The 23,571-nt window shown below is 43.6% G+C and overlaps 1 protein-coding gene across 2 annotated transcripts in view; it reads left to right on the top strand.

Moving 5' to 3' along the window:
- Positions 1-23,571, top strand: part of SLC25A27 (solute carrier family 25 member 27) — a 126,054-nt gene that overhangs the window by 4,007 nt on the left and 98,476 nt on the right. For both annotated transcript variants that reach the window (XR_004538638.1, XM_033935595.1), the window contains exon 2: positions 19,958-20,146. Coding sequence is in view for 1 of the 2 variants with exons in the window: in XM_033935595.1 (XP_033791486.1) it covers positions 19,958-20,146 (189 nt within the window). In the remaining variant the exon portion in view is untranslated. The remainder of the gene's footprint in view (positions 1-19,957; positions 20,147-23,571) is intronic.

The raw sequence follows: 23,571 nt of genomic DNA, 5'->3' as shown, positions 1-23,571 counted from the left end.
AATTGTCTGCGTGCAAGTTTTGGTGCGCATTTGACAGTTGCACAATTGTTGGGGCACATTTGTCTTGCACACATTTGACGGGCCACCGCATGGAATACTGCTACTCCTTGGGTTTTGGCCAGGTACTAGTGACCTGGATTGGCCACTGTGAGAATGGGCTACTGGGCTTGATGGACCATTGGTCTGACCCAGTAAGGCTATTCTTATGTTCTTATGACTAGAATATTCCCACCTGAACTTTAAATAAGAACTAAATTCTTTTATTTCATGATGCATTTTGTTAGAAGCTTAGCAGGGTTTAAAAAAGGTTTGGACTTATGGTCTTCCTAAAAGGGAAGCCTGTAAGCCATTATTAAGATGGACTTGTGGAAATCCACTGCTTATTCTTAGAATAAGCAGCATAAAATCTGTTTTACTCTTTGGGATCTTGCCAGGTATTTGTGGCTTGAGTTGGCCACTGTTGGAACAGGATACTAGACTTGATGGACCTTCAGTCTGTCCCAGTATGGCAATTCTTATGTTCTTATATATTCAATATATACTCTGATAACTCCCACCCTTCAAATACTCCTACTTTCACTCTTCTCAAGCACCAGGGTATCAACTCACTTCTGGAGTGTGTTTCTTTTTTGCACCCTTATAATTTCATAACTCAACACTACCTACTAGGCCATCTCTTTCCTGTCAAATGTTTGTAGTACCTTTCTGTATTCTAATATTAGCATTTTATCAATTGTAAACTGCCCAGAAAGTTTGCTCTTGCATGGTATATCAAGACCTAAATAAAACTGAAACTTAAGCTACACAGTAGGCTTATGGAATTCTTATTCCTGAGTTAGAGACCATGAAATGATTTGGACTGCATCAGGTTTGGTCCCAGCTTAACAATTAATGAAGACCACAGTGTTAAGATAATATAACAATTTGTTTTCAATTGTCTCCCCCTTTAAGGTGAGTAAAGTCATACATGAGCTATTTTTCTCTGGCTCCATCTGCTTGTAGGGGGATATAGCCCATTTATTTGGACTGGGCTGGCAGGAATCAAGGAAAGGAAATTAACAGGCAAGTCTAAATTTCCCCATTTTTATTGGACTTACACATTTTGACTTGCCTTTGAGAGCTAATCCTCTTCCTTAGGTGAGGATTGCATGGGCAAAAAATGAAAATACATATAAATGAATTATAAAAGCATTGTTGCAATGATAGCCTGAAGTGGAAAAAGCAGGAAAGGAAGAGAGAGGAGATCAGAAGATGACAAAGCACAATTTTATGTTCTTTGTCATCAGCAGATGAATCCAGGGACTGTTGAGTCATGACGATCTACCAGCAGGTGGAGATGAAGGACAACACTGAACTCATATAGGACAGTATGCATCCTCATATAGTCTCAGTATCTCCTCTATCTCAGCAAGCAGTAGAGGTCTATCATGAACTCCTGGTTTCTTCTGCTGTCTAGCTCCTGTTCTGAGTTTTCTAGTTCAGTTGAACTTGGTGGTATTTAGGCTGATGTAGTGTCTACTTTAGGGGTACACCTGTTAGTGCTAGGTCCCTCCTCCATTCCCCCCCCCCCACTGTTTCCTCTGTTCCTCAAAAGAAAAAGGGGATCAGAGAAGTAATTCTGCTTCTGTGGCTGTTATAGGAAGGGGACTATGTTGGCATTGATGCCACTCTTAGGCTTGTTAGTCTCTTCAGTGAGACTGACAAAAAAGGTAGGATCCACACATTGGGTAAGAGCCCTTTAGTTTTACTGTTCTGTTGGGTTTCTTTTAAAGTCATGGCTTATGGAATTCTTATTCCTGAGTTAGAGACCATGAAATGATTTAGATTGCATTAGGTTTGGTCCCAGCTTAACAATTAATGAAGACCACAGTGTTCCTGGTACCTGTGGATGTATGCCCTCAGTGGTTTGAAGCCTTCCAGGGATCTGTGAACTTTGAATTTGTTTGTTTAAAGAGAGACGCTGGAGATTTGGAACTGTGAACTATGATGAAGAGGAGATAACGTCAGTGTTTGCAGATCTGCTGTGTGAAAACTTTGTTTCTGTTGAGGTTCCGGGACTGAGCAGCTAAGTACTTGGCTTATCTGTGTGTTTGTTTTGTTAAGTGTTTTCTTTGTATTACCACTAGGGAGTTTAGTGCTTTTGGTTTATGTTTGTCTCTACAGTTAGCAATACCTTAGGTTTTTTTCTCCCATGGGTGGAGTTTTTTTCCTTGGTAAGTGCTGGCTGTAAGAGGAGCCGATGATTATAGTAGGTCAGCTGTATAGCTGAATACAGAGGCTCTGGCGTTCCTGGCCAGGCCTGTAGCTCTGAGGCTCGTTTTGGATAAAAGGTTTGTTTAACTTAGGTGAAGCCTACTCTCCCGAGTGTCTTAAGTTATTTTGTCAGATAGGTTTTTGATTCACTTTGTCTCTGCCATGAAGGAAAACCATCAGTGCTTCTCTTACTGCAGGGCATCTGGGACAGCACTGGGTGACTGCAGCCATGATTTTTTTATCTCACTGTCGGTGAAAGAGGCAATGTTGGGGCAGCAGAGCCATTGGGTTTCCACACAGAGGATACTTTGGTGTGCATTTCTCAGGTTTCTCTTCCTGGTGCTGCTTCCTCTTTGGTCTCCCAAGCCTGTAGTGTTGATGTGCAACTGGTCAGGGTGCTCTTCTAAACAACTGGGACAGGGCTGATTCATTCACTGAGGAAAGAATATGTTCTCGTATAGATCCAAGATGGCGAAGAGTATCTAATGGCTGGAGAGACGCTTTAAAACACCTACCTGTTTTACACTATTTGTGTGATATTTTCCTCTTACAATGCCGAAGAGAAGAAGCAGAAGCACTGTTGGAGCCTTGCGTCGCTTGGAAAACCCTTCTCTTGGGACGATTGATGAATTTTTGAGCCATCTTCTGAGACGATTGACAAATTTTTGAGCCATCTTCGGAGGGAGTCTACTGTGTTGGGGAATCGCCCGCTGGGCCTGCTGGCACAGAGCGATGCCATAGCAGAAGGCTCTGGGCTTGATGCCATGCTGAGTCCCGACGTTTGAGACCCGCTTTCTCAGCCGCAGGGAGCCAGCTCACTATGGGAAAGGAGTGCATCCAAATAGGCAGTACTTCCTCACCAGGAGGCCAGAATATTGGTGAGTCAGGCATCGGACTCCCCAATGGACTTGTCAAGTCCTAAGAGGGACCCTGTGGTGGGACCAACTTTGGAGCAAGAGAAACAAGGCCAGCAAGAAGAAAATGCGGAGGGTGAACATTTTCAGAATTATGCATGAAAGTTCCTTTCTAGCGGTAAAACCCACCAAAGTTACTTTGGACTTTCTGTGGAACTTGGTGGCTAAGCTGGGAAATTTTTTAAGTCCACAAATCAAAGTTTTAGAGAAGAAAATATATGAACAGAAAGAGGAACTAAGAGTGTCGGGAGCAGCGCTGGCCATTCAGCGCAGCTCCCCGCGCTAAAACCGCTAGTACGGTTTAGTAGAAGAGGGGGTAAACCTCCTCTGACACAGCCATTAAAGAGCAAGAGCAACAGGCAATGAATCAAGTTCAACATGAATCGCAATTGGATATTATTGCGATTTTAGAGACCTCAGATAAAGAACTGGCCAAACCTACAACCTTTTGATTACTGTGGCATTATTTCCAGACGAAAACTGGATCATTAAATTGTTCTTTAAAAATAGGTATAAAGAATTTCTTGGTTTGAGAATACAGATATTTCCTGATGTATCTAAAGAGACTCAGAAATGGAGACACCAATTCCTGATGTCGAAGCCTGGAGTAACTTTGATTGGAGGCGTGTTTTTCCTTAGGTTTCTGTGTAAATGCAAAGTGAAATATGGTTCTTATAAATATGTATTTTTTGATCCGTCTCAGCTAACTAGTTTCTGACTTTGAAACGCCTTGAAAGGGAAGGAACAACGAGTTAGAATGAACATAAGAACATAAGAAATGCCTCTGCTGGGTCAGACCCTAGGTCCATCGTGCCCAGCAGTCCGCTCACGCGGTGGCCCAGCAGGTCCAGGACCTGTGCAGTAATCTATCTATACCCCTCTATCCTCTTTTCCAGTAGGAATTTGTCTAATCCTTTCTTGAACCCCAGTACCGTACTTTGCCCAATCACATCCTCTGGAAGCGCATTCCAGGTGTCCACCACACGTTGGGTAAAAAAGAACTTCCTAGTATTTGTTTTGAATCTGTCTCCTATCAACTTTTCCGAGTGCCCTCTTGTTCTTTTATTATTCGAAAGTTTGAAGAATCTGTTCCTCTCTACTCTCTCTATACCCTTCATGATCTTATAAGTCTCTATCATATCCCCTCTAAGTCTCCTCTTCTCCAGGGAAAAGAGACCCAGCTTCTCCAATCTCTCAGCATATGACAGGTTTTCCATCTCTTTTATCAGACGCGTCGCTCTCCTCTGAACCCTCTCGACTAACGCCATATCCTTCTTAAGGTACGGCGACCAATATTGGACGCAGTACTCCAAATGCGGGCGCACCATTGCCCGATACAACGGCAGGATAACCTCTTTCGTTCTGGCTGTAATACCCTTTTTGATTATACCAAGCATTCTATTCGCTCTCTTAGCGGCCGCTGCACACTGTGCCGTCGGCTTCATTGTCATGTCCACCAATACCCCCAAGTCCCTTTCCTGGGTACTCTTATTCAATAATATCCCTCCCATTGTATAGTTGTACCTCGAGTTTCTGCTCCCCACATGTAATACCTTACATTTCTCAACGTTGAACTTCATCTGCCATCTCGTCGCCCAATCTTATAGTTTGTTCAAGTCCCTTTGCAATTCTTCACATTCCTCTCTAGTCCGAGCTCCATTAAATAGTTTAGTGTCATCCGCAAATTTTATTATCTCGCACTTCGTCCCTGTTTCTAGATCATTTATGAAGATATTAAATAGTAGCGGCCCGAGCACCGAGCCCTGCGGGACACCACTCGTGACCCTCCTCCAGTCGGAGTAGTGGCCCTTCACTCCTATCCTTTGTTTTCTACCCTCCAACCAGTTTCTGATCCATCTATGTACGTCTCCTTCCACCCCATGGTTCTTTAGTTTCCGGAGTAGGCGTTCATGGGGCACCTTGTCAAAGGCTTTTTGGAAATCTAGATATATGATGTCAATGGGGTCTCCTTTGTCCATCTGTTTGTTAATCCCTTCAAAGAAGTGCAATAAGTTTGTTTGGCACGATCGTCCCTTGCAGAAACCATGCTGGCTGGCTATCAGAAGTTCGTGCTTTTCAAAATGTTGATCAATGCTTTCTTTTATCAGTGCTTCTGCCATTTTCCCAGGAACTGAAGTCAGGCTCATTGGCCTGTAGTTTCCCGGATCACCTCTTGATCCCTTTTTAAAGATGGGCGTAACGTTGGCTATCTTCCAATCCTCCGGGATCTCGCCTGTTTTCAGGGATAAGTTGCAAATTTGCTGCAGTAGTTCCGCTATCTCCTCCTTTAATTCCTTCAGAACCCTTGGATGTATGCCATCCGGACCCGGGGATTTGTCAGTTTTTAGTTTTTCTATCTGCCTGCGAACGTCCTCAATGCTCACTTCTATGAATGTTAATTTTTCTGCTTGACTTCCGTTGAAGAATTGCTCAGGTTCCGGCATGTTGGACGTGTTTTCGTTAGTAAATACAGACGAGAAGAACATGTTAAGCCTTTCTGCCACTACCTTCTCCTCCTTCACCACTCCCTTCCTGTCCCATGAATAAACTGACTTCCAGGTTCAGCTAGCTATACTTATTTTCTTTAGTTTAGATTTATACCTAATTGCTTTAATCACTCATGTAAAATCATGGATCCAAATTGAGGCATTTAGATTGTTTAAGTAATATGTATTAATTTTACAGAATTTTCCTTTATAACTGAACCTTATTCAACCTTTTCTGTATGAGATGTTCTATATGAGATGATAAAATGTTTTAAATCAATAAATAATAATAATAATAAAATATGCTCTGCTGTAGAGAGGAGGAAAAATGGATTTCTAAATAGGGCCATGGTTAGTGTTCCCGAGATCCCTTCCTCCCCACGCTAAGCTGCTGAAGTGAATAACTGAGAAAAGCCTGGTATTGGTGAGATAATTCTGATTTATTATTATTACTACTTATGTTAAAGGGGAAGATATGTTCCTTATTACACTATGGGGGTGTTGTCTCTCAGTTTTTGGTCAACACTCATTTATGTATATGTTATATCTGCTATAATAAAACCCTAAGCGCACATGCGCACTCCTACTTGCATGTTACGTTTTCCGTGATCAGTAGGTCTCTGGCAGGTAGGAGTGCGCATGCGCGCTTAGGGTTCTGTTTTCCATGCTGTTCGGTCTGGCCTGCTACCTGCTCGCCTTACCATAGTGTATTTTTAAGTTGAAAGAAGCGGCGGCAGCTCCTCTTACTATCCCCACCTGCGTCGGAAGTCCGACACAGGCGGGGATAGTGAGAGGAGCCGCCGCCACATCTTTTAACTTAAAAATACACTACGGCAAGGCGAGCAGGGAGCAGGCCAGACCAAAGCTTCAAAAATCCCAAGGCTTTACAAAGGTGAGCAAATCCACTGCCTGACAGAGGGCTCCGTTTTGAAGCTGTGACTCTCATTGGCTGGCTCCCTTGCCGGAGTTAATTTTCAGTTTATAGGTGCCGCCGCGGCTCCTCTCACGAGCCGCACCTGCATCGGAGAAGACTTCCGATGCAGGCGGGAATCGTTAGAGGAGTGCCGGGGCACCTTTAAACTTAAAAATAACTCCGGCAAGGGAGCCGGCCAGACAGCGGGAAGAGAAGGGGTGATGGAGAAATCCTGCTGCTGCACAGGGAAATAGAGGGGGAGGAAATGCTGCTTCGGCTTCTGCACAGGGAAGTGGGGGGAGGGAAAAATGTTGCTGCACAGGGAAATGGAGGAGGATGGAATGCTGCTTCGGCTTCTGCACAGGGAAGTAGGGGGGAGGGGGAAAAATGCTGCTGCACAGGGAAGTGGGGAGGGGGACAGAAAGAAAGAAGAAAGACACAGGGGCAGGGAGAGAGACAGAAAGACAGACAGACAAAGGGGGCCAGGGAGAGAGACAGAAAGAAAGAAAGCGGGAGGGAGAGAGACAGAAAAAAAGACACAGACATATATTCTAGCACCCATTAATGTAACGGGCTTAAAGACTAGTACTCATATATGCACCGTGAACCGAAAAAAAAAAAATACACCCAAATGTTTTGTTGTATCTTCCACAGAACTCGACCAATTCTTAGTGTGTCATGTCCGAATGAAGTTGATATAAGAACATAAGAATAGTCTTACTGGGTCAGACCAATGGTCCATCAAGCCCATTAGCCTATTCTCACGATGGCCAATCCGGGTCATTAGTACCTGGCAAAAACCCAGAGAGAAGCAACATGCCATGCTACCAATTCAGGGCAAGCAGTGGCTTCCCAATGTCTTTCTCAATAACAGACTATGGACTTTTCCTCCAGGAAATTGTCCAAACCTTTCTTAAAACACACTAGAGAATGACATGGGGGAAAAATTTGTCCCTTTCACCGCCCCATCCCCGCGACCATTGTTCCCTTCATCACCCTGACCCCATCCCCGTAGCATCCATACAACAGAGTGAAGCGCAAACTCTAGGCAACAGGAAGAGTATTTTCTGCTTCCAGAAGATCCTTCCTCCCCCCCCCCCACACACATAATTGGTGTATTCAGCCAGTTTAGCAGTTTGGAAGGAAGATATCTTCTTTGTCTCCTCTCTTCATAAACCTCAGTTATAACCAGAAGCAAAATAAACAAAACCTCATCGGTTCTGCTTCCCCAAAGCAAATGCTTTTTTTCTCCAAATCATGGACCTGTTTCTAGTTCTCTGTTACAACACCAAAGAGCAGAGCCAAACTTCAATATAATCACAAAACTGGATTCACAAAAAAAAGAGGTTACTTGTAATAACCTCTTTTTCTTTTTAAAATAAAAGACAGTATGTGAACATTTACTGACTGTATCAAACTTTTAAGAAGGCACTGGGGTAACTTGCACAGAGCAGTGGTTATGACTAATAACCAACAAATTGCTGCATCAAACTTTTACATGTATGATGATCACTAAGCATAGGGAATCAGATGTTTTGGATAATAGCCTTGCAGGTTTTGGTGGTATAGTAAGCCAATTTGGTGCTAACAACTAGAGGGATCTGGGTGTTACATTTAGTGCTGGTCTTATAAGAATCAAGAAAATAACAAGTATTGAAATAGCCTACAGGTACAAGTGATGGAGACTAGTACATTAACAGGACTCACTCTTGATGCCAACGATTCTCCCGCAGTACATACAGCACTCTCGATGCCAACGATTCTCCCACAGTGCACAGTCAACACCTCATTTTCCAATCCTACTCCTCTGGGCTCCGCAACTTATTCAGGACTCACTCTCGATGCCAATGATTCCCCTGCAGTAGGCAGCAGCAGCAGCACCTCGTTTTCCAGTCCAGCTCCGCGATTCGCTACTGCTCACAGCGCCCACCACATGGGTTTTAAAATGTGTGCGACAGTAGCGATTGGGTCATAGCTTGGGGGAAGACAAGGGAGAAGACCAATTGGTAGCTTTAGGGGGAGGAGTCAAGGTAAAGGCAGAACTCAAGTGAACACAAAGACGGCACGGCATCGAGAACAATATGGCTGCCGGAACTTAGAAGGGCCACTCACAATGAGTTGATGACACGGTATAAAGCGGTAAGCAGTGAGGGGGTGCTTTTGATTGCAGGGACAAGGCTTGTCACTGATCCCTTGGGCGGTGAAAAGTTTTGTCTCCATGCCTGCGGCGGCTCAGGCTTTAGTGTCTCCGTAGTTGTGGGTAAACTGTGGCCCCCCCGTGTCATTCTCTAAACAGCACTACATTGTTAAAATGAATTGTGAACTGAATAAAACGTATCAAAAAGTTTTATGATGTATCTTGCAGAAAGTAAAAAAGTAATGCAGCAGATGTTTGAAGTAGGCTCCCTTTGCACAAAGGCATGCCCTCAGCCTTGGCTGTCACTGATCTATGGATTTGTCAACGATGCTCTGCTTCAGCTCATTCCAAACAGAGATGAGGTGCTGTTTAAGGTCTTCGACGTAAGATACTGCTGTCTGGTAGACACGTTCTGTATCAGCTCCCAGATCTGTTAGTCAACTGGGTTTAGGTCTGGTGAATTTGCTGGTCAGAGATCTGGACCAATGAAGTCTGGTTCCTGATGTAGCAGTTCTACGGTGTCCTTTGCCTGATGTGCTGGGGCATTGCCCTCTTGGAAGATAAAAGTAGTTTGCAAAGGATCACTGGCAAAGGATCACTGGCAACAGCTTCTATGTCAAGAGGAAGTCCCGGTAGTATGCGCTGTTTATCTTAACCACAGGTCGATGAAAAACAAATCTGTGAATCCGAGTTTTGAGATTATGACCAAGACCATGACTGACTGGCTGAAGGTTGGGTGGGTCCGTAGTAGTTGTTGAAGGCACATACAGGTGATCATTCTGTGTGTTAGTTGGTAGAGCTACTGTAAATATCTTTTCATCTGTAAACCAGATGAAGCTCACGCTGTGCTCCGGGTACTTAATCAAAAGCTGCTTGCGCCGTTTCAGTCATGTGTAATGTGACCATTTATTTTTTTCCTCAAAACGGGACAAGACCCCCGGATCCCATTAAATATAGTGCAAAATATAGACAGCAGATATAAATTCTCAAAAGTGACACATTTTGCTCACTAAATTTAAAATAAAATCATTTTTCCTACCTTTACCTGGTGATTTCATGACTCTCTGGTTGCACTTCCTTCTGATTGTGCATCCTCTCTTTCATTTCTTTCTTTCTTTCTGTCTCCATGCCCCCCAAGCCACCCTGCTTCCCCTGCCCCCCAACAAGCCAAGTCACCTTGCTTCCCCTGGCCCCTGACAAGCCAAGCCACCCTGCTTCCCCTGCCCCCCGACAAGCCAAGCCTGCCTGCTTCCCTGACGCACCCTAGCCAAGCCACCCTGTTTCCCCTGCTCCCGACAAGCCAAGCCAGCCTGCTTCCCCGACGCACCCTAGCCAAGTCACCCTGCTTCCCTGACCCAGCAACATCAAGGCGTGTGCAGCGACTGCACTGCACAAGCGCCAGGCTTACAAGTCTTCTCTCCACCCCCGCTCACCCGACATCAATTCTGACTTCGGAGAGGAAGTTCCGGGTCAGCCAATTGCTACCTGGTTGGCCTGGAACTTCCTCTAAGACATCAGAATTGACTTCGGGGGGAAGGCTTGAGTATTCGCTGCTGCAAGCAAATGATCTGTTTCTGTGTTGGCAAAGCAGGGAGAAGCGTTACCTGTAGATCAGTGTTCTTCAACCTTTTTACAGCTATGGACTGGTGGAAATAAAATAATTATTTTGTGGACCGGCACCGATCCGCGGACCAGCGGTTGAAGAACACTGCTTTAGAGGGCAGAGCTAACTCCCTAGTACACATTTCCACTGTGGATACCATATGATACATTGACCCTGGCAGAAGAAGGCTGTTTTGCCACTTGATCAAATGACAACTGCAACAGTCTTCAGTTACAATTTCTGGGTCAGAATGCCTGGTCCCCAAATTAGTGGAGTACAGGTCTGGGGGAGGGGGGGTATACTTGTGGTCATTCCATGGAAGTTATGCTTAGATGGCCACAATCTGGGGTCTTAGTTGTTGTAGCGTTCCAAAAGGAGCCAAGTTATGTGACTTGTGTTCCGGGTCAATCAATGACCCTAGTGCAAAAGAGAGAAGTTCCAGTTCAAACAAATTACATTTTGAGGCCTTACATCCTGCTCACCACTTTCTCACTGATCTTATTGGATGTGAGCTCAGCTAAAGACCAGCGATCTGAAAGAAGCTCTAATGTGGGGGTGGGGGGGGGGGGTAAAGTGTGAAATTTAGTGTGCGTCTGCAGGTTGTACTCCTGTTCAAATATCTTATTGGAGGCCGACCCTATTTGCTTTCATTTGTGGGCAATTGCAGCCCTCCCAGGGAAAAGTGCAGGCCGACTTCATGCTCCAGCGTGCAATGTCCAAGACTCGGGTCCCAGGCCACGTTGCCCACCGCTGCCAACAAAGGGGAACAGGTGGGCTTGCAAGAACAGAACCGGTATTGGCAAGTGGGGATTCGTCCGACCGTCCGTCCCTCCTGTTCTCCCCTCTGCCCTCCTTTCCTCCCTTTCCCTCCCAGTAGCTTTCAATACCGTCAGTGCAGCGATTCAATTAGGCAGCCTTGGGTCCTTTGATGGGTCGTGCCCGTCTCTGAAGAAAGAGGAAGTTGCATCATCAGAGGCGGGCTGCGACTCAGCAAAAACCCCAAGGCTGCCTAATTGATCACTGCGCTGAAGCTACTGGCACTGATGCAGGAAAGTTCATCTGGCCCCCTGATCTCCACGGACCGGCAGGACATTTTTGTGGAAGAACACTGCTTTAGATCTCTCCGCTTCAGATCCCTGTCCCTCCGAACTTGAAACCTCCAGTGGTGGAAGAACACTGCTTCAGATCCCTGTTTGGTTGTCCCCGTGCACAGCTTAGGGACGCTCTTTGTGAAAACGGGACATTTCAGTGTCCCGAAGCTGTGCGTGGGGACAACGGGACAGGGGATCAAAAAATGGGACGGTCCTGTTCAAAACGGGACGTATGGTCACCTTAGTCATGTGTCTTTGTTGTGTAAAGTTAACTCTTGGGCATGATGCTTTTTAAGACGCTTTAATTTCAGATCATTATGAATTATCCTAACCACAGTTGTCTGGCTTATTCCTGCTTCTCTTGCTATTTGATGAGTTGTTCGGTGTGTTTGCGGCACGTCCTCCTGGCTCAGTACAAAATTGTGTACAACGTCAAAGTTCTCTTGTGTGCAAAGCAAACATGGTTGTCCACTGCCTTGCTTACAATCCAAAGTGCCTGTTGTTCGGATCTTGCGTAGCAGGACATCAAAGCTGTTTTTGTTCCAACCGTTCTGTGGGAACTCTTTCAACAATCGTCAACTGCTGTAACCTTTTAGCAGTACTCATTTTTTTGGTTTAAATCTGAATTCTGTCTTCTGCAGTGAAAACATTTTGATACGGAGACTGTTTACAAATTATCATCTGCTTCTGCGCATATCCCATAGCAACCATAGTGTTGTGGTATGGTAGGAAATATTTCAATATTTTACAACAAATTCATTCAAGACACAACACACTAAATTTCTTAAGAATCAGCCGAGTGCTGTGGAGGATACGACAAAAAACATTTTGGTGGGTGATTTTTGTTGTTCGCAGTATATATGATTGTTTTTCTCTTTGCAGAGATTTCTCTGCTTCTCTATTGTCAAGTTGACTGGTTCAGCACCAAAACATAATTTCTTTTTGTTTTCTAGACCTACCATTTATATAGGTAGTAAACTTTTACATTTCTTCAGGACCTACTAAAACAGGGCTTCTGTGCTGGGCTTTCCCACCAGATGGTCTGTCATTTTCTAGTGCTTGGTGGTTTGGCTCCGCTCAGCCTTCTTCTCGTATTTGTCATCTTTCATATGCTGCTGTATATTATTTCCTGTTGGCTGGAGCCTCATTCAATTAAAGTCTCCTGGTGCAAGTCAGTGCTACACACACACATATATTTTCTGTCGCTTTCTCCTAACTTTGTGTGCCTTAAGGAATTGTTGGTCTGATTGCAATGCCTTTCTTGAAGACCATCCTGTTGGCAAAGTTTGCAGTTACGCTGGAAGTTTCTGCTATTTTCCTTGCTGTACGCTGCAGTTGTAGCCTTCATTCGTGTCTGCATTCCTATCCAGTCTGCACAGCTTCTGTTAACTATGTTAGTTGGGCAGAATTAGCCTAAGGGTGGCTGGCTAGAGGCCAGATTAGGAGGCTGCAGTTTGTATTTACCGCAAGACCGCTACCAATAACTGCCTTAAACAATAGATATTTGCTGAAGGCAATATCTTTACAAGGAATAAAGTAAGATCTTCATCTAGGAATAAAGGGTGAGCAGGATACTAAAAGGCCTCAGGCCAACTTTGTTTTAATTTCTGGCCACTTAGCTTAGTCTCTAGGGCTCAACAAACCGATTCCCTTTTAGTAGGTTTTTGGTGAATACCTGTGTTTTCTCTGATAAATTTAGAGGACTTTCAATCAGAACTTCTGATCTGGTGTTGCTCTAGCATTTGCCTATTCTGTTAGAATCAGGCAGGCCGCCTATTTTACAATATAGCTGTCTTTAATTCTGCCTCCATAAGCTCAGCGTGCTTTCCTGCCTATTCTCCTCTATTTTATAGAGACTCGTGTTTAGGGATGTGCAATTTTAACAGCATTCAATTTTGCTAATATGCTGTTCTCTTACTTATATGCTTGCATGGTTTATAAACTATCCCTTTCGGTCTGGCATCGGTTTAGCCATCTTTCTGTCTAGTCTTAGATTTCTTAAGTCTGATCTGCATCCCATAAGCAGCTGCAGTGTCGTCCTCTAATTCTTATGTTCTGTTTATTTTTCAGCAGGTCTCTTGCTTTATATTCAAATGTGCAGCCATTCACATGTAGAGGAGTCAAATGTAGAGGAGTAGCGCAATCTCTCTGCTAACCTCTATGTAGCCTAAACTACTGCCTATGCATAGCCAGCCAGGGTACATGCAATGCCGTTTCCTAGTTTTCTGGATATTCTGTGGAACAGCAGCCTAGCATTTGGCATAGTGTGATACAATTAGAGTTTCTGATGACTGATCTTTTCAATGCTTCTCTAGAGTTGGGAATAGTCCTGGAAGACTGGATGTGGTCCCTCTCCACAAAAGCAGAAGTAAGGAGGAGGTTGGGAACTACATGCCAGTTAATCTGACTTTTGTGGTAAGTAAATTAATGGAAATGTTTCTAAAACAGAATAGTGAGGTTTTTGGAATCCAATGGATTGCAGAACTCAAGGTACAAAGAGGAACAGGACTTGGGGGTGATCGTGTGATAACCTTAGTGGCCAAAGAAGTAGAAAAGAGGACAACAAAAGCCAGAAGGATGCTTGGGTGCATAGGGAGAAGAATGATCAGCTGGAGAAAGGAGGTGATAACATGCACCTCTGTCTGTAGTATGTGTGTGTTAAATACGTCTGACCAGGAGAGTGGAGGAGTCCAATTGAAAGAAGTAATTCCCTAATTGTGATGTTTCACTATATCATAGCTACCATGCTGCAGAAGCGGGAACTGCTTCTTTTGCAGAAATGTATTGGGTGAATTTTTTGGAATGCTTATTTCTCCAGAATCTAGTCCGATCTGGCCCATTTTTAAACTTGAGGTGTTTTTTTGTGTTTTTTTTGTTTAACTAGGTTTTCAATCATATCAAATTTGGTCCTGTTCTGCTTTATTTTTGGAGAATTAGTTTGATTTTGCCCCCCTGACAGACAGACATTCTCAACTTCTTGTGTATAATTTATTTTAAACATTTATTGGATTGGAACTAATAAAACTAAGGGCTCCTTTTTCCAGTTTTAGTGCACGCTAGCCGCTGCCGCCTCCTTTTAAGCAGGCAGTAATTTTTCAGCTAGCGCATGCTAAAAACACTAGCACACCTTAGTAAAGGGAGCCCTAAATCTTACAAATACATCGATAATTAAATACCACCATAAAACAATCCTCTCCTGATAAATGCATTCTGACATAACATAAAATTCAGTTTCCCCATAAAATACTGACAAATATCTCTCCTCTTGCATGCTTAAGAAGGAGAAATTCTAGAAACTGTACGGTTAAGCTTTAAGTTGTTTATGAAACCCTCCCCAAAAATCTGTCATCAAGTTCAGGTGGAACAGTGGAGCTTTCCAAAATATGGAAGCCATTCACTTGGACCATTTTGGATTAGAAACCACAGTGAAGTGGTAAGCAGAAAGAACGCATAGATTGCAGTTTTGACTAGCATGTAGAACTCGATCTAGTTTATATTCAGTTTCATCTCACAAATATATGGATTTTATTAAAGACCAAACATAATCTACTTTGTTAAGGAAGCCAGTGAAGGGATTTTAGCAGCAGAAAAAACATCTTCTATCTCCTGATTCTAGCTCCAGTGCTCTGGACAAGTTTTATTGTGCCCAACAATTTAATCAGCAAACCAAGATAAAGTAAACTGAATTATGGTAATCTAGGTACATGAGAGATTACAATTGCTTGGATTGCAGTACAAAAATCATAAGGGTGAATAACTAGTCTACTTTGCCTACCAATCTTAGTTTACAAATAGATTTCTGAACCTCTGACCAGACCTGCTTCTTGACAGAGAGATTAGAGTCAAGAAGAAAATCCAAACTTTTATCCTTTAGAAGGAAACCCAACCTATTCCTGTTTTCCAGTTTATAAATGATTATGATAATGTAGGGAAATTGGAGGAAGGGAATGATTTTCCCACCCAAAAGGGCCTTCATTTTGTCCCCATTCAATGTTAACCTATTGTTTGATATTCAGAAAGACATTGTTTGTACATATTGGTCAAATAGAAAGATATAAGATCTTCTAATATTATGTGTCTGAGGGGAAAAATAACAGTTATAGGTATGGGATAACAGTACATAAATATATAAATCTACTTCAGAGAGGAGAAGTATGCCTGGATGGAATTTCAGAGCTTCCAAGAAATTCTTTAACTGATCAAGTATCCACAAGTAGTATGAAGTTGAATTTAGCTCATGTTTCCCTCATTACATTCAGGTTCAGTAGGTATTTAAATATTAAAGTATAATATTTGAAGGTATGATCGCCAATAGGAGGGTCATAGCTGTTGAGCCAGCATTTTCCCCTTCTTGGACAAGCTTTCCCAATCTGTTGAACAGCAAACAAAAGCATCTACTGAGTCTTAACATTAGAGTAGAACTCTCAGGGTGCACCTTGATCCTTTCTTGACTTCAAGGCAGTAGGAAACTGCTCTTTGGCGTTCACATGATGGCAGCCACATTGCCCAACCCTAGTTCCTTTTAAATGTAAATAGTTTTATAATAATGTTAATCTTTATTACAAAGTGTAAATTTATTGAAAGTAGAAATTTAGACATTTTTTTCACAGTAATTTTTCTTCTTTTTATTTATAGACCAGGACAATTTAAATTAGAGTCACAGTTAATAAAATAAGTGAGATTCTGGGGTCCTTTTATTAAGGTGCACTAACCAATTTAGTGCACACTAAGGCCCGGATTCTGTATAGGATGCCCGTCCCAGGCGTCCTATACAGAATTGAAACAAAACCCGCCCAAAGTAAACCTGATTCTGTAACTGACATCCATGTTGCAGATGCCAGTTACCGAATCAGGTTTGTTTAGACAAGGCCGCTATACTTAATTGTGGCATGGGATCTCCCTGCCGCGATTAGTATAGCGGCCGTGGCTACAACCGCCAGTCTCCCCTTCCCCCCACCCCGACGATCGCGAAGCCCGAGGTGAGGTCCCGGGGTGGGGGTTTCATTGGGGGAGCGTCCACTAGGAAGGGTTGGGCACCCTCCTGCTGGTGATCTTCGGGGGCGGGTTTTGTTGGCAGGAGGGGTTGGGCACCCTTCTGCCGTGAATGTCGGGGGGGGGGGGTTGGGGAGGGGAGACTGGCGGCTGCTATACTAATCGTGGCAGGGAGATCCCTTGCCCTGATTAAGTATAACGGCCATGTCTACTTACCACGTAGGCTAGCATTTTGCTAGCCTACATTGTAAGCATCTCTCGCTCTGCTAGGGAGATGCGTAGGGCCACCTAGGTTCGCATAAGGCTACCGCCTAGCCTTAGGCAAGCTTAGGCAGGCTTGCAGGCCTCCCTAGGTTCCTAGAGGCGCCTTCAATATAGGCGGCCTGACTGGGGAGCATTTTTTTTTTTTTTTTTTTAGAAAACGTACCTCCCGATTGGCTGATTAGACAGCTGTAGGAAGCCTACAGCTGCCTACCATCTGGACGCACTTTGCAGAATTGGGGCCTAAATACTAAGATGCCCATAGGATATAATGAATGCCTTAGCATTTAGTACACGCTAATCTTTAGCGCGTGCTAAATCAGTTAGTGCACCTTAATAAAAGGGACCCCTCCATTAGGTATTATATGGTAAGTTGTAGCATCAGTCTAAGACAGTGGTTCTCAAACCAATCCTCAGGACTCTCAACTCCTGACACATATCCCCCACCCAGACTGTCAGGTTTTCAAGATATCCCCAGTTAATATGCATGAACAAGATTTGTGTGCCCTGTTTTTATTGTATGCAAATATATTTCATGCCCAAAAGTAATTCACCTTGAGTTGCTATTGAAATGGTGTGAGGATACCTTGAAAACATGACTGGTTGACAGTGTCATGAAGACTGAGTTGAGAATCCCTGGTTTAGAAGAAGCCGATGATAATCTTTCAGGAGTAATTCTTGAGTGGAAAAGTCTGGCTGGCTGTCTACCAGTTTTTTCAGCATCCAAGTACTTCCATTCCTGGAATTTAAGTTATAACTTTTCCAGTCACTTAAAAATAGAGACATTATTACAGGCTTAAGAATATTTCCTTTGTGGATGAAAGAGTACTAATTTTTTCTGATGTCTCAAAATGGACTTAACGTTGAAGAAATAAATTCTTAGCTTTATGCTAGCCAGTAATTTCATTGAGAGCTGTAAATCAATTGCGATTTCCTTGTAAATGTTTTGTTTCTCTTCAGGGGAACAGTAATATTTTTTATGAACCAGCTAATTATAATTTTTCCTGGGAAGTAAAGGTATCTCAACTATGCTCCTTAGTGTACCCTAGTAGGTCCTTAATAGTGTCAGATATTCTTGCTCATTTTCTTTCAAAATTTTTCTGTTATTATATTCCAGTTACCCATGGATATTTTTACTTGGCTCTCTTCAGTAGTGGAATGCATTATTTACCATATATACTCAAATATAAACCGATCTGGATATAAACCAATATATCATTTTCTTCCCTTTTGTAGGGGATAATGTTAACTTGAATATAAGCCAAGGGTTTATATTCAAGTGCCACTCAGTTGTACACCCATCCCTCCCAAATCTAGTGCTGGCCTCTCCGCAGGTCCAGCTTAAATCCTGGTGGTCCAGTGGTGAGCCAGGATGAGAGTGATTCCTCCCTCCCCTGAGGTGAAGTGTTGGGTCCTGTCCAGATGTCAGCTGGCTGTAGAATCACTGCGCGCTCCCTCCCTTCCTTGGAAAAGCAGCATATAGGCCTCCCTCCCAGGCCTACCTTAGTCACTGGTGGTCCAGCAGGGTGAATCGGGGCAGGAGTGATCCTCTTATGCTCCTGCCCTTGCAGTCTTGCTGAAAAAATGGCTGCCGATTGCTCCTGGCCCAGCTCGGCTCACCACACCACCAGACTAGCAGGATTTAAGGTAGACCCGAAAATAAATTAATCTGAATATTTTCTGAATTTCTCTTCAAAATGTATTCTTTGATGTAATTATTATAAATGCAAATAAGATAAATAAAAACAGGCTAGGGAACTATATTGGTTGATGTATCCTTGGCATGTATACTTGAAAATATCTTAAATAGATGTTATCAGTTTTTTGAGTGTATCAGAAATCAGTGTTTTTGCTTGAATTGTGCATATATTTGTGCAGCTGGAAAGGCACAATAGAGTGGAGGCAACGGGAGGGTGAGAGCATGCTAGGAAAAGTGGTGGAAGTTTTAAGTGTAACACCTTTTATCAGGGGATTTATAGGTTAAAACCCAAATCAGAGGCCCTATTTATAATACTAGTAATTCTTAGGTCTGTCATTTGAGCTTGAATGTGACCAGATTCTCTTGTGATTTAAGATAAACTTTTTTTTTTTTTTAATGAAAGGGGAGGTTGGACCCAGAAGTGTTGAGTCCATTTGTATGTATAACTCAAAAGGATTATGGCTGAGATGAACCTTCATTCCTAGATATGCAGAGATTTATTACTGCCAGCATGCCTAGTCTGGTCTTTGCAGTTGTTGTGCTGAGCCAGAGCAATTCACTAGTTTTCTTTCCAAAGCCTTGGTTCCTGAATTCAGCCACTAGGTATCAACCATAAACAATGACTGATGGGCTATGAATGCTGCCTTCACAATATCAGAGTTTAGCTATTTTATATTGTAATAATTGACTGTATCTAATAAACGTTATCATAGCCTAAGGCTGATATGTATAGTCCCTTTCCCACTTTCCTGTTGTTACCTTCACAATAGCCCAAGTTAGTGGCTTAGTAAGGGGGGGAGGGGCAATCCGCCCCCAAGTGCAGCACCCCTTCTCCTCTCCCCCCTTGCTCCTCTCCTTGCCATGTACGCACACCCCTTGCCTTTTACTTCCCCAGCGTGAGATTACTGCTTGCATCAGCGCTCTCTCTGCCGTCACTTCCGGGACCTACACCTAGGAAGTGACATCAAAGGGTGAGCTGACACATATGGCATGCTATTCATGCCGAAAAAGTTATAACGGAATGGGGAAGAGGGCGAGGGAGAGGCGCCGTTCACCCTTACTACGCCTCTGTCCCCAGTTAACCTCGGAGCAGAAGGCCCAGTGCAGGGATCACACTGATGACTTTCCATGTGGTAGTTTTAAGTACTTGCCTCCTGAGCTATCAAGCTGGCCCAGAAGGATTTAAAAGTGTGTTTTCCACCTATAATTTTCTAAAGCAGGAGCAAATTTAGCTGACTTAAAGCTAGGGAATCTAGAGATCTCTCACTCAATACAGAGGTACCAAGTCTCACTCATTAGGAGTATATTGCACTTATTTTAAGGCTCTATAACTTTCATACAACTTGAGACCCTTCTTTCATTCTTCGCCAATGCACAGTTCTGATCACTGCAGAATCCTAACAGAAAAAAATCCATATGATACAACCAAAAGGAAAAAATCTGAACATGCTTTCCTATGTACTTTGCTTCCCCTTTTATAACCCTTTTCCCTGTCTATAGCTGTGTCGGGTTTTTTTGTTTGTTTGTTTGTTTTTTACAAATTAAGCGCAACTGTTTGTAGGATCATGAATTTGTTTTTGTAATTGTGTTTTCTTTATTTTTAATTAGCGACCTTTCCACTTGACCTTACTAAAACCCGTCTGCAAATCCAAGGAGAAGCTGCCCTTCGACGCCTGGGTAATAATGCAGAAGTTTTACCCTACCGGGGTATGATCCGTACAGCAGCTGGGATAGTGCAAGAAGAAGGCTTGTTAAAACTTTGGCAAGGGTTTACACCTGCACTCTACAGGCACATTGGTGAGTGTCGTTAACTTGTTGGGCAGACTGGATGGACTGTGTGAGTCTTTTTCACTGCTGTCGTTTACTGTTACAGTGTGTGTGTTAACAGTTATACAATATGAGACTAAGATTACAGGGGTCTAATAGTAACCAAACCATATCTGCAGCCAAAATTTGCCACAAGTTGTGGCTGAAGTCAAAACTGGAAATATCCCCCCACCAAGCAGGCTTCACAATTGCCCTCAATGTTGGCTCCAGTCCCAAAATGGCTGTGGCATCATATCAGTCTTGTGAAGCTGCTCCAGGAAGTTGCTGCAGCCATTTTGACTGACGTGTTGGCATAGGCAGGAGTGATTGGGGGATCACTTTTGCCCCAGTGAGACCACTAGACCAGGGTTTTAAAGGTAGGCCTGGGTGGGGTGAGAGACTGGGGAGAGAGAGGGACTCTGGAACAACCTCACCTTCCCGCTCAGAAATTCAAACTCCCTCCAACTCTTCCGCAAACACCTGAAAACTTGGCTCTTTTCAAAAGTCTAACACCTCCCGCTCTCTGGTACCTTGACCCCTCTCTACCCTCTTAGTTCCTTTCCATTTATCCTTCTTTTTCTGGAGTTCCTTTCTATCCTAATTCTGTAAACCTTGCCGAGCTCTACGCTTGCGGAGATGGCGCGGTATACAAACCTAAGGTTTAGTTTAGTTTAGAGAGGGAGTTTCATTCAAAAATGCACCTGCATTTTGGACAAAATCACAAGGACAAATTTGAATTTCGGGTAGGTTTTGATGTTGAATCCAAAATTTGCTGAGATTCCAGCTGATAGTATTACTGGGTACTTGGATTCAATCAGATTTGAAAGAACAATGTTTAATGACAATAACGGATGGGTTGGTAGTCAATCCCTTCTCATGAGATCTTGTGTAGAGTCTCGTTAGCATTTTTTGCTCTACCTACCATCATTCTGGGCTGACCTGCAGTTCTTCAGTTTGTCTCTGCACGTGAGATGGTAGGAGCCTGTCTCTTCTGCTCCTACTTATTTTTCCTTTAAGTTTGTTTTTTTGGCCATCCAATTGTGAGGCTTTTTGGTGCTGCAAAGGCTTCCAATTTTGGGACATCTCTGGCTGCAGGAGAGCTCAGATTCTGAGGTTAGAAGTCTGTAGCCAAGAGGCAGCCTGCTTTGCAGGGCACCTGCTTGGCCGACCTGCACTAACTGCTCAGAAGCTCAGGGACCATTCCCTTGGGAGCTAGGCTCACCCCCAGGTTGTTCTGTCTGAGGTGGGCATGAGCACAGGCTGAGAGGCTCCGTGGCGGTCTTTTACACTAGGATCGGAGCCAACTGCATTTCCTTCCCCCAACTGTGCGCACGGGTTCCAGTGGGGTATAGTATATGTGTTAAATGTCAAAATGAAAGCGCCGAGTATGCCTTTCAGCGCTATATAAGAGATAAATGGTAGTAGTAATAGTAGTAGGTTGAGGTCTCCGGCCAGTTGTTCAGTCAGAGAGGCAGTCAGAAGAAGTTCTCCCATATAGCTGGCTGCAATGTGTGAGCCTGCCGGTGCCGGGTTTTGCAAACGGCCACCGACCAGTGCTCAGCAATTACCGAACTTGTCGTGCCTTCAAAGGAAGTTGAAGGTCCTGCTGGTTCTTATGAGTATAACTAGCTGATGCCCCGGCGTTGCACGGGTATTTAATTATAGCAATAACACAGTAAATGGATTCAAATAAAGATACTTTATAGTGGTGAATGAAATTATATTTTTACAGCTTTATAAAAAGTACAATATTCAAATTATAATGTGAAATATTTGACAAAATGAATACAATACAACAAACACAAAACTTGATTATAAACAACATTTTTAGTTTCACCTCCAGGAGCAAGAACATATAAATTCTTGGGTGAAGAGACCCCCAGAACATATCACCCCAGGTAGTGAGGGATCTGCATACCAAGTTTCGTTCAAATCGGTCAAGCCGTTTTTTATTTACTGTGAGAATGGCAGCTGTGTACATTTTTTCCATTGACATGAATGGGTGAAATCTGATTTTCTGTTTGTAGCTCCGCCCACGTGTGCAGGTGGGCCACAAGACCCCCAGAACATATCACCCCAGGTAGTGAGGGATCTGCATACCAAGTTTTGTTCAAATCGGTCAAGCCGTTTTTGAAGTACTGTGAGAATGGCAGCTTTTTACTTTTTTTCCATTGACATGAATGGGTGAAATCTGATGTTCTGTTTGTAGCTCTGCCCACGTGTGCAGGTGGGCCGCGAGACCCCCAGAACATATCACCCCAGGTAGTTGGAATTACTGTGAGAATGGCAGCTTTTTACATTTTTTCCATTGACATGAATGGGTGAAATCTGATTTTCTGTTTGTAGCTCCGCCCACGTGTGCAGGTGGGCCGCGAGACCCCCAGAACATATCACCCCAGGTAGTGAGGGATCTGCATACCAAGTTTCGTTCAAATCGGTCAAGCCGTTTTTTATTTACTGTGAGAATGGCAGCTGTGTACATTTTTTCCATTGACATGAATGGGTGAAAGCTGATTTTCTGTTTGTAGCTCCGCCCATGTGTGCAGGTGGGCCGAGAGACCCCCAGAACATATCACCCCAGGTAGTGAGGGATCTGCATACCAAGTTTCGTTCAAATCGGTCAAGCCGTTTTTGCGTGATCGCGGCACATACACACACACATACATACCTCCGATTTTATATATATAGAAGATGAAAAATAAATGTCAGGAACAATAAAGCTTTTCAAAAGAACTTAAGTCCAACTTTTTTTCTCAGGTAGCAAGCTGCTACAGTTTAGGCTTTGCACTCAAATATAAACACAAAATTTGGGCTTACAAAAAAAATACATCCCACACCTTTCTTGCAGGTAAGTCAAAATGGTTCTAGTGTAGCCTTGCCCTGTCAGTCCCACTGTCCAAAAAGAGCAAACTATGGCTACAGGAATTACCCAGCCTTTACACTGGTCATTCGCCGTGTTTTAAACACTCTCAGAACGTACTGCCTAGGCCTGGTTTTTAGCAGGCCTACCCCAGCCAACTTAACAGGTAGTTGGTGGGGGAGGGGAGTAGCTGAATCCACTTTATTTAAAGCTTGCCAAAGAATTGGCCCCACAATCCCACCCTGAGGATCTTGAGTGGATTCTCCCCATGCTACTACCCCTTTCACACAGTCAGTCACAAAGTCCTCTCAAAATAGAAAAAGGCAAAAGTAAAAATGCACCAAACACTTTCTTCACTGTCCCCAAAATAGGGCACAGCTGCAGCAGTGAGCCCAGCACTGCTCACCCTTGTGCTTTCAGACAGCCCAAAAGAAAAACCAAAAATTTAAATCACAAACAGTCAAGAAATTCCACTTAACTCTCTTCCATGTGGATTTCTTCAGGTTCCATGGAGGTATCCATCAGCTCTATGGCATCCTGGCTGGCCTGGCTGGTT

Source organism: Geotrypetes seraphini, chromosome 3 (genome assembly GCF_902459505.1).
Source record: "Geotrypetes seraphini chromosome 3, aGeoSer1.1, whole genome shotgun sequence".
NCBI lineage: Eukaryota > Metazoa > Chordata > Amphibia > Gymnophiona > Dermophiidae > Geotrypetes > Geotrypetes seraphini.
The sequence above is the reverse complement of the archived record's forward strand: the minus strand, read 5'-3'. Positions and strand labels throughout refer to the sequence as shown.